The 12,243-nt window shown below is 38.4% G+C and overlaps 1 protein-coding gene across 2 annotated transcripts in view; it reads right to left on the bottom strand.

The window, feature by feature from the left end:
- Positions 1-7,101, bottom strand: part of gata2b (GATA binding protein 2b) — a gene marked incomplete at both ends in the record, with an annotated part of 7,577 nt that extends 476 nt beyond the window's left edge. The window contains 4 exons of one of the 2 annotated variants that reach the window (XM_079241896.1): positions 1,813-1,938; positions 4,125-4,270; positions 5,780-6,376; positions 6,876-7,101. In XM_079241896.1, coding sequence (XP_079098022.1) covers positions 1,813-1,938; positions 4,125-4,270; positions 5,780-6,376; positions 6,876-7,101 — 1,095 coding nt within the window. The remainder of the gene's footprint in view (positions 1-1,812; positions 1,939-4,124; positions 4,271-5,779; positions 6,377-6,875) is intronic. The other variant, XM_079241897.1, reaches the window with a different exon arrangement.
- Positions 7,102-12,243: the final 5,142 nt, after the last annotated feature.

Genomic DNA, 12,243 nt, shown 5'->3' with positions numbered 1-12,243 from the left:
TACATTGTAAATGCTATTTCGTGCTTGTGTTGTCTCACTCATATGTAAGTCGCTTTGGATAAAAGCGTCTGCTAAATGACTGTAGAATAGAATAGAATAGAATAGAATAGAATAGAATAGAAATACTAAGTTTGTTTCATGATATGCAGAAAAAGAAAATGATACAACTATGTTTTTATAAAATTACATTAATATGATAATATTGTATTGATATTTTTGTAGAAAAGATCAAAATAAATCAAATAAAAAAGTTAATTATGATTAAAAATTGTATTTTTTTGTTCCTAAATTTCTAAAAATCCATGCATGAAAGCAGTTGAGTTTATCACAAATATTTCCAAACCCTTATTAAGACATTTTCATACCTAAACCAAAATATGTTTGTGACAAGCCATGTCTCCATTTTGACTACTCAGTGCGTAACTCATCTTGTCATTGTAATGAAGGAAATCCAGATTTGTCTTTTCTTTGTCTGCAACACTCTACCCATTCACAATATTTGGCTTGTAGGATAAATGGCACTGACTCTCAGTTTGTTTACAAAAAAAAATCTATTTATGGATTAATGCACATGCATGAGAGAAGTCGAATAATCTATGCAGTTTATCACAGTGTACATGTTTATTATCATCATAGAGCACGTCACTCTTCTGTGTTTGAGCGCTTTTGAGGGGACACTTGGACAGGTTGGCTTGTCCAGTGTTCCTCTGGACAAAGAATGACAAATGATTTTACATATGCGTTACATTTGCGAACTTAAAATTTGGAAATAATAAACCTTATCCAAGATCCTGGCAGTAAAATTTATTGTTGGTAAATTCCTTCAGTTGTCTCTGTTTTAATTCTGAATTTTCATCTGTTATTAAATGCAACATCATTAGAGATGGACAAGCTCATATAGGAGCCTATAATCCCAATAAACATGGAAACAGTTTGGAGTAGCAGCTCTTATTCAGTACTATCAGTCCATACAAGGAAATTAAAGTATTTTAAAAGAGATTACCAGTAAAGAAATCTTACATCAGCTTGCTGTGTTTATGTGTTCTAGTGTGAGCTCTTGGGTAATATAGTGTATGTTTTCTCACATAGTATCTGGGATTTCTGAGAGTAATTTGTGTCTTTTTTTTTTTCCTTTTGCATGGTTGTGCAAACTATCATCTGAAATGAGGCCCACAGTAGAAAAGAGTAGAGTCGAGTGGCTCACTATAACTCCACTTAAAACCAGTTGCTAAGCAGAGATTCAAAGACACAGCTGAAAAGTGGGTTGATAGACACTCTCTGGTGTTTTGATCAAAGCATGCCACAGATATATCACTAGGGACCTTTAGGAAACTAACAACTTGTAAAAAAAAATAATAATAAAAAATTAAAAAAAAATAAAAAAAGCATATGTATTCTTTAAAGATTAATCTGGTTCTGTGCATGCTTTAATTATATTGATACTTGATCATTTAATCAGTTAATGTTGCTTTTTCAAATATCCACTTCTGGTGCTATGGTTGATGCTTCTAGCCTTAATACTATTCATATGTAGGTTGGCCTTGTGGCAGACCCACTCAACAACAGTCCCGCCATTGTGACCCTCAAGGGGATTACGCCCACCATGGAAACAATGAAGCACAAAGAAAGAAAACACCAAGGAGTGCACTGGCAGAGAGGAGAAAACCTTCATTCTCCCTCTCTGTCCTTCTCTTATCCTCTCCTCCTTTCATGCCTCTCCTAATACTTAATAATCAGCAACCTTTCAGTTTACTTCTCATCTACTTTGTCCTTTACTGGACCCACAGTGGGGATCAGTGGTCTGAGACTTACATTATGCAGTTTATAGTAGAGGCCGCAGGCGTTGCACACCGGGTCTCCATTTGCATTGCGCCGCCAGAGTGTGGTGGTGGTCGTCTGACAGTTTGCACAACAGGTGCCGGCTCGTCTGGCAGCAGACTGCGGAACAATGAGGATGAAGCTTTCATTAGAACTCTGCAGCACAAACAGGCGAGCCAAAAGACAGTTTGGGAGAAACAGAAAATGTAATAATTTATCTTAGTGTAAAACAAAATGAATTGGCACAATTTTCTGTACTAATTTAAACAGTTGTGAGAAGTGATCATGGCAGAGCGCGCGCACTAAATATGACGAGCAGCATCACTGCGATCAGTTCATATTCAGCGCTCAATACACTCATATTACCTTCCTAACGCTGAGATAGGTGGAATTAGTGTCCAAAAAAGGACCAAAAGACATTAAATTAAATAAATAAATAAAAATAAATAAATAAATTTGGAGTCAATAAACGGAATTCAATGACAAATCGATGGGGCCCAAGACAATCGGATCACCTTTACGACGTCAAAAACACAAATGATCCCATCAGGCTGTGAGTCATTGTGCGTTTAAAAGCTTTGTGATTTTTTTTTTTTTTTTCTTTTCAGCAAAGAACATTCAAACTAAATCTCTCTCAGCAATGCGCTGTGGAATAAATAAATCAGAGTATGGCCGTCCCACTTGGAGCTTTACGCTCGCTGTGCTGCTCTCCTGTCTGTGGTGGACGGAAAGCTTGACCACTAGAAAGCGAGTTCTGGGCCTGTAGTTGGGAGGCCGCAGGAGGAAGCAAGCAGGCTGGTCTTGTTGCTTTATCTGGAGCGGTCAGACATCCGGATAGGAAACAACTGGAAGGCTGCTGCCGCTGTGCGCAAGACGCGCTGTGGAGCGCTGCGAGCTCCAGTCGAGCTGCTCGGAAGCCAGACCTGATATATGACCGTATACGCGTTCATAGACTGTGTTAAAGGTATGTTGGTATGATTTGTTTGAAACAGACAGTTGTTTTCCTGCTGCTATTTCGGCGTTTATATTTAACAGATTTGGTCTTTTGGGGCGACAATAGTCCACATCCACAAACGTTTATTAGTGCATGTGTTCATTTTAGAGAAAATAAAGCTGGTAATACGTGAGTTACAGTGTCAGAGCTGCGCACTCAGTCTTTCACAGCTCCAACTTGTCTCTAGAATTTCCTGCAGGGAAGTAAATGTTGCGTTTGGATGAGATTAAAATGCTACTGGTTTCTCTGGTTTAAATGAAAACTTTCCTCATTTTAAAAAAGCAGCATTATTAGAAAAAATACTGACAGTGATTTTGTGTTATTTTTAAATTAAAATATGTGTGTTTTGGCCTCAAAACTTGACTTCTTTTCTCATCTCTTTCTGCAACAACCTTAAAAAAAATCTAAATATGAGCCTAAAGTTTAAAAATAGAAATCTTAAACTTGCTTTACAGCATTTAGTATAAACCTAATTTAATCTCCACATTACTGAGAAGTGGCTTAATGTATTTAAACAGCTGTAAGTAGGGTGGAGGTGATATTAAGGTCAATGTTGTCTTTTTCCAAGTATCTGTGCTGATATTTGATAGAAAATGTTTGACAGCTTGTCAAAATGCTCTTTTGTTTATGCTGTCTTTAAAACAATACATTCCCAAAATGCCTTTTTTCTTTTCTTTTTTTTTTCTTTTTTTTTTCACCCCAAAACACAACTCTGTTTGCAGTGTTTTGTGCCACAACTCCTTTCACACAACACAATGGTGTTTGCCAGTTTGTCTGACTTTAAAAAAAAAAAAAAAAAAAAAAACTCAAACCACTGGAATAGTTGATCCTACAGCCTGTTTGGGGTGGAAACATAAACTAATGAAAAAGTTTTAACTATAGGCAAAATAGTGACAATCTGTTGCCCAGACAACAGGCTATGTCAAAACCAAAGCCTCAATATTTGTGTCTCCTAAGATCAGCTGAAAACATGACACCATTTGTGGCGTGTGAGGTGTCAGTGAGGAACTGTGTTTTTTTTTTTTTTGTTGTTGTTTTTTTTTTTTCAGAAGATGCCACACTTGCCCTGCTATCAATGACCGTATCAGAAATAGCTATAATAATGATAACAGCAACAACATAAATGGCCCCACTCTACTAACAGTCTGAACTGAAGGAGCAAGAGGTGAGCCGTAAACACAATTCCTGGAAACCGATTAGGAAAATATAACTTTCCTGGAATTGTACCCTCCCCGCCCTCACCCTTCACCTTACACTCTTTTATTTACTACCCTTCAAAACACACAAGTCATTTCCAGCGGAGGGGACTCACCAGCCTGCGTTTGGGTTTGATGAGTGGTCTGTTCTGGCCGTTCATCTTGTGATACAGGCCACAGGCATTGCACAGGTAGTGTCCAGTGGTGTCACGTCTCCATAGGGGCGTAGATGTCGCTCCACAGTTTACACACTCACGGCCCTCTGAGACAAAGCAAATTCAGCACATTGTGCATTTAAAGATAAGATGATTGAGGGATCCAGCAAATATTACAGCCATGTGCAGATTAACCAACAACACATTCATATAAAGATGAAAGCTGATTGTTTTTGCAGCCCCAGACTCCGAGGCTTCTAGATTTTAGGCAGACTGGAAAATAAACTGAATCTTTTAAAGTTTACATTAACAGAAGCAAAACAAAGAAGAAGAAAAAGAAATCACCAAGTGAAGACATTTGCTACACCACTAACCTCATCTGTGTTTTAACCCAAATGTTCTCATTTCAACATTTTCTTTTTTTTTTATGTAAATACAAAGAGAGACATTTATCACCAATCTATTAAAATAATCTCTTGAATATTTTGGACACTATTGTTCTAAGACATTTTAGTTTTAACTAACTGGAATAAGAACATAAGAAAGTATTATTAAACTAATATTACAGCCTGTTTTATTAGAAACATTGATTTTAAGTCTGCATTATGATCTCTAATGAACATGATCATGTGTGAAGCTTTTCAGGTTGTAATCAAATAGCAATCAGGACAATGTCTGGATGTCTTATGTAACAGAGAAGCCACTCCTCGCCTGGATACTGAGGTTTTGGCTCTGTGAGCTTGCAGATCTTCCTTTCACACCTCAGACCTGGATCCAGTTCACTGTGCTGCTGCAGCCAGCTCAGGCACAATTACACTGTTCACACAAAGAGATTACACACACACTCTGTTGACTGTTGAACATTTATACAGGAATGCCTCAGGCCACTAATATTATTAAATAAAAGGTTTATTTATTTATTTATTTATTTATTAGGAAAGTTATTCTAACACAGTTTCGAAAGTGCTGATGCTCAAACCAAACAGCTGTGTTTAATGCAATGTGGAATTATGTCCATTCTTATCTCTGAATGTTACAGTCTAAATGAGAGATACCTGGCAGGCTGCATTTGTAAATCTAAAAATATATACAGTTAAGGTCTTGGTAGGTATATCTTGTAAATAAACGTCTTATTTGTATTATTATTATTATTATTATTATTCAACCCTAATAATTACATGTTTATGTGACTAAAGATTGGTCTGTTGTTCATCACTGGCGAAAGAATAAACTAATCACTGCAAATAAAGTGACTTAAAATAAAATAAAAATAAAAACAATATTCTATTTACAAACATGAGACAAACGAAGCCAACCTGTCCTGCAGGTTAACAAACAGCCTACCTGCCTCTGTGCCACAGAGACGCAGACATTACAACTGCGCAGATGATGGCGCTTTAATAAAACATGCAGTTACTTTGTTATTGCTGGAAAGTGATTCTCTGTAGGTTTAGTTTTGTTAAATTGACACTGACTCTCTGTAGATCAAAACCAGAAGACCAGTGATAAGATCGCTGTATAAACCACAGGCTGTCTCTACGTCCAAATACTGGCTTCAGATTTCATTTCCTTTGCTTTAGTTTGGGACTAATCTCGCGTGTTTGCAGTGAACTCACCGGTGCAGGACCGTGTCTTGCTTTTGTTCTTGGAGGTGAAGCTGGGCAATGATCCCAGCAGGCTGCCTGGGTGGAACGGACTGCTGCCGTAGTCGTGGGCCGCCGGGAGAGAGTAAGGGGCGTACGTCGGTATGGGGTGGTGCGTGGAGGGGGTTTGGGCGCTCATTGAGGCCAGGCTGCTTCGCAGCGAACTGGAGCCCTCCATCTTCATGCCCTCCGGTAACGATACCTGGTATTTGATAGATTCTTTCTCGTCCATTCTGGTTGCTGCGGAGGACGGAGACGCGGCCCCGGGATCTGGTGACATGTCTTTGGGCGGTGTGGGAGGAAAGGGGTACAGGTGGGAGCCGGAGTGGGATGGCGGCGTTAACGAGGACGCGGAGACCGTGTTTGAGTTGCTGCTGGCGCATGGGTAAACGGCAGAGAGAGCGCCGGGGGATGCAGAACCAGGATGGTGCAGGCTGGGCTTGGTGAAGGGACTGACGGCCCATGCGTTGTGGTGATGCGCCGACAGGGCAGCTTTCCCTCCGTCCAGCCAGGATATCCCCGGACTGTGGAGGACATGAGGCCGGCAGACTTGAGTTCCAGTCAGACGAGCTGTGAAATAACAGCAGATAAATATTATAGAAAGCGCGACAAAGGCCAAACAAAACTACCGGGCGAAGTTTGGATGCAAAAAATAAGCAATACATTCAGTCAGTTGGATTCATTTGCTTTACTAAAACTTGTATCTAAATTGTTATATTTCCCTAAAACAATTAATTAAATAAATAAAATGACAAATAAATAGGTTTAACTATATTCTGTCACTTAAACGAGACATAAAATAATTAATTCTGCATCTGATCTAGTCTCACAAATAAACACCGATTAAATAGTATAAAATGTGTCACTAGAAAGAAATATCAATAAACAAAAATAGGATACATTAAATCCAAGTGATGCCAAGCCACCCAAAAACATTGCTTATCTTTACCTTTTTAAAAACAGAAAAATTGCAACCAAACTTCAGACCATTCAAACAACAAATGATTGATATTATTGTTATTTTAGATGCTTGTGTTGGAAAGTAAACAGACCCATCTACTTATCTTACCGTGCGCTTGGCTGTAGGACACCCTGGCCCTGGCAGGATTGTGGTAATAAGGGTTCCCTTGCGAGTCCAGATGATTAAAGAAAACGTCCACCTCGTCCGGAGGCAGGAGCTGCGCCGTGGGCTCCATGTAGTTGTGCCCCAGGCCAGGATGATGCGCATCGGGGTGTTGTCCGTTCAGCACGGCGTGGTGATGCATCCAGCGGGGCTGATCAGACGCCCCATCCATCTCTGCAGCGAGTTTTTAATGCAATCAGAGAATATCCAGGGAGATCGCAGCTGTTCTGGAAACGATCAGTCCTTTAAAAAATGCCCAGTGTGTCCAAAGGAATACACTAGTGTTTGGTTTCTTGTTCCTCTTGTGTTAAATTCCTCTCCTGGACACGGAGTCGAGTTTGACACTGGAAACCTGCAACGAACAAACATCAGATGTTAATATTTTAAAGGCAGAGGTGTTGTGAAGTGGTAGGTGTTTGTAAGCACAGCAAACACAGCAATCTTCCTAGCGCGCGATGCAAACTAAGATATTTCTAAGAATAATAAATCTTCCGACAAAATATCATCCTTCATCCCGGACAGCTGGCTGTTTCCCTCAACATGACAACAAGAAAGCATGTCATATTTACCGGTGTGTGAGTGTGTGTTTTTTAAATCCACGATGACTCTCCTCTTTGGGGAAACGCTTGTGCGTATTCGTTGAGTGCTGCAGGTCCTCTCTAGTTTTCTGTTGACGTTTGTCAGAGTCAACTGCATCCACTGGGACTTAAAGCAACACGTATAACTGAGGCTGACAGCGCGGGGCAAGGCTTGTTAAGCAGTCCTGGGCGGAGTCTTAAATAAAGCTTTGACTCAGCCAATTACGTCGTACTTCTGCGAAACCTCAGAGCCAGAAGATCTAACCAGAAAATCTGAGATATTTCTATTACATTCACCAGCTTTTATACTGTGGCTCTCAGGCCTTCATTAATGTCTTGTGTTAAATCCAAAATTCATTGAGAAAAAAAAAATGTGCCCATTTGAAATAAACATGCAGTAAAATGACGCATTTTAATTCCAACAGACTGCTGCTATCAGTGAATTTCCTCTCAAACTGAAAGTGTTTCTTTAGGGAAAGTGGCAGAAGATGGCTCTTTAGTCTGGGTAAAGTCATTCTTCTGGAAAGTATGTATTATTCCACATGTAGGCAGAGACATCCAAATAACTCAGAGCAGCTTGTGCAGTTATGTTGCAGAGCCTTTTAATCAGTGGAATAAATGTTCAGTAATAATAGATCTATATTGCAGCAAAGCAGGAACACACCATAAAAAGAGTATCACCTCTCTAGCATGACTGAATAAGATCGTATTCAAGAGATACAAACATAATGTAGAATGTTTTCATCTTTCGGGGTACCTTTTTTAATGCCTGAAAGTTCAAACAACACGTCCCCTCTCTTTCTCTCTCTGCATCCTTCTTGCTCATGATTGACAGACAATAATTGGAGAGGGAGCGCGTGCAGCCCTGACCGACAGACGCTGCCGCCTGCTTGACGCCGTTTCCTGACGTCAGTGCATCTCGGAGGGGGAAAAACAGATTTAGTAGGACGTGAACTTTTTCCAACAACCAAGGGACAGACTGGAGAGGGAGACATGGCGCAGGGGGGGTTGCCCGGTGTCTGTTGGGGTCCCAGCGGTTGAACTCCGGGAGAAGGACACTGATATTTACACTGTGGACGCATTAATAATACATCAAGTTCATCCTCCTCATCCTTCTGGAAATCGAGCCAAGAAACACTGAATGACACACCTTTAGAAAAGTTTAGATTAGATTAGATTAGATTAGATTATCTATCTATCTATCTATCTATCTATCTATCTATCTATCTATCTATCTATCTATCTATCTATCATCCACAATGTAATAAATAAATAAATAAAATAAACAACAATAATACTATTAATTAAAAACCAGCCTTTTCAAGCAGCATTAAGAGAAAATCCACAATGTAGACTGAAGCAAGCAGAACAGAGGGGGTAAGTTATAGCAGTATTAGAGCTCATCAGCATGATAATGTGGAAATACACATGCTTCGAGTGTGAGCCCTTTTTGATCTGGCCTGGAGATAAAACCTTATCGGTGGAGAACATCCACTTCCATTTTAGGATTTGACATTAATTCAATCCACCCTTTTATTTACGACTCCTTTTTTTTCCCTCAGCCGTACAGGAGAAAGAGAAGGCTCGTTCTCTAATTCAGCACAGAGGATTTCATTGTGGGACTGATACTGACATGCAAGAGGTATTACCTAATACTAATACAGACCAACAGACATGAAGCATCACGAGTATAACCAAAGACAACCAAATAACAGATTTTATAAACAAGCAAAATGACTGATTATTATCATTATTATTATCATTATTATTATCATTATTATTTGCTTTTTTTCACCTGACCTTTAACATATTTATTTCCTTTGTTCATTTATTTGTGCGCGTGTGAGAGACTCAGACGGAGAATCAAGTGAAAGAGAAATCCAATGCTGGTGGGATCCGAGGATCCCAGTGATTATAACCCATCCCTGGGTAATTTTTCATCGGGTGCTGGCTAATCTTTGTTCTTTGTGAAGATAATAAATAGCCTAATCGTTATCAGCAAACTGCTGGAGGTGTCGGGGAGAATGGGGCTGATCGGCCCGGGAAATAGGCTCCAAAGTGCCTCGGAATAAATGGCATTTCTTATCTCCCTCTCCCAGATTATCGCCCCCTTTTGAAAACTCGCACAACAAATAGGCCTACATCTAATGCAGGGAATGCATCACTTAGCCTACTGGACCAGATCTGCACGTGCATGATTGATAGATAGACAGATAAAAATGGGGTGGAATGGGGGTGCACATGGCGTTGGCTATTATTTTGAATGTTCTGCATGTGCAATGTCTTTATTCGGCATATACAGCCTCCCCCCCACCATTATATTTTAGGTTATCTGCAGAATCCATCTGAGGTTCCGCTGCTTTTGTTGCAGTATCTTATTCTTTTCATCTTGGATTTGACTGGATAAAAGTTAAACACACACAGCCGCCTTCGTCTAAGGAAAATATATTTGAATAATATTTTCATGTGTTAATAGTTTTGCAAATGCGAATAATGACATATAGGCCACGTGTGTGTGGGATAAAGATTTGTTCACGCTCATAGATTGCATGAAACTCGAAGGTTTTCGCTTTCGTTAAGCTGTTATTCAGTCACTTATTTATTTGTTCAACTGCATTTTGTTTGGTTTACAGTAAAGGTGCACTTTTAAACAGGACTGATTAAAAAAATAAATAAATAATTTTTTTAAAAATTATATATATATATATATATATATATATATATATATATATATATATATATATATATATATATATATATATATATATATATACCCCCGCAGGCCAGTCTCCACAGTTAAACAAGAACAAGGTAATTCTGCAAGTCTATTTGATGTTTGAAAAAAAAAAAAAAATCATCATTGCATTTTTATTTTACACCAAACATAATGATTACCAAACATAGTAAGACAGATTAAAGAATAAATCAATAAATAAATACTATTAAATCTTAAAAAATTCAGATTGGCAAGTTTGACACAAGACAAAATATTACCACAATAAAAAAAAAAAAATTAAAAAAAAAAACAAAAAAACTGAGTCTTGTTACTCAGAATTGAGTGGAACTGATTTATCAGAATGTTTAAGCAGAAGTGCATGGGACCTGCTACAGAAGAAGGTATTTTTCTAATATATAGAAGCTGGATGCTTAATAACTTGTAGAAGCTGCTGCTGCCCTGGTTGCTGCTGATGGTCTCCAGGGTAACCTAGATAACGGCCCAGTCATTTTCCATATCTTACAGTCTATTATATTCAAGGATTAGTTCTCCTTCCTGAAAAGGTCAAACGTAAAGTCAAGCCAGCCAGAAGTGCTCCTCCTCTTCTCCATTCCACCGACAATGACAGAGTATTTCCCATTTCGTTTTCCATTCAGTTTAACTAGAGTTAAACCTGTGAGATGACCTTTGCAGATACACGTTACGGATGCAAACCTTTCACAGGAGACGACAAAATTACCTTCATCATCATCATCACACTCATTCTGTCTGATTTTTCTTTACTATAACCTGCAAACACTTGTAATTGTTCATGTCTGATAACAGTCCTTTCTTCATATTTATGTCTGTATAGTTAATATAAAATCCTTATTTTTTCATCCTTGACTCACATGAGATGCTCAGACTGATCAAACTGTTTTACTTGACTCAGGATTTCTTGGTCTAACCTTATATTTGTAACTAATCAATAGCAACTCCTGGATCTGAGGCCTGACTGGTATTGATGGTGGATTCAAATATTCCATAAAGATACATTTAAAACAAACATTTCAAAGCTTTTTTTTTTTGTTTGTTTGATTTGTGAAGTTATAATCATTTTAGGCCAGCACAAATGACAGAATAACTCTCCATTGTTTTGATTCATGAAAGGTTTTATGTGTTGATGAAGTCTTAATATCAGAATTAATCTTCAAATCGTTCATAATCTCTTTATAACCACAAAGTGTGTTGTATGATAATCAAATTAAAGCCAACAAATAACACTGATGTCATGGACACTGATGGGTTATGTAATGGATCAGCTAATAACCTGTTCAGTTTTATTAATGATTCAGTGATAAAAATGAATAAATACATATTTTGATTTAATATTTCTACCATTTTATTTGGAATAATAATTTGAATAGATTTCACTTTAGTTTTTTTATTTAGTTTTTCCAATCTTTATTTTTAATTTAAATTTGACAATGCATAACTAAATACTTACTTGACTTTCTTTTTGATTTTATTATTTAGATTTCTTGTCAAATGCACAGACCCAGATCAGACACTGCTTAATAACCAGCACTGACAGAGTGACTACATGAGTTCAGATTAACTCAGAAACACACCGTCATCCTCAGATGCTGTCAGCAGCTTTGTGACTTACCCGAGGAAACTTTTATGACCTTGCACTAGCATAAAGGAGGACTCCTGCTGGTTGGATGGAATAATCAGTCGTGCAGTGACACCTAGAGGAGAAGAGTTGGTCTTCTCTTCCTAACATAGTAATATGAAAGATGCAGCTGCCTCCTCACTTGATTTGCCCTGCAGTGTGTTCCATCTGGATAAATGTAGTTATCTGAGTTTGCACCCACAGATAAAACAGGAAAATACTACACACACATTTGATCATGTTGAAGCATAGCCTTTATTATCTCAACTCATCTGAAGGCCATGAAAGAGATTGGCATGTTTTACAGCACGTTCCACCACCAACATCCAAGCACCAAATGAGGACATAGGCTTTGAAAGAATGCCT

Source organism: Telmatherina bonti (genome assembly GCF_933228915.1).
Source record: "Telmatherina bonti genome assembly, chromosome: 6".
In the NCBI taxonomy this organism is placed as follows: domain Eukaryota; kingdom Metazoa; phylum Chordata; class Actinopteri; order Atheriniformes; family Telmatherinidae; genus Telmatherina; species Telmatherina bonti.
This window is presented reverse-complemented; position numbering and strand designations above follow the sequence as displayed.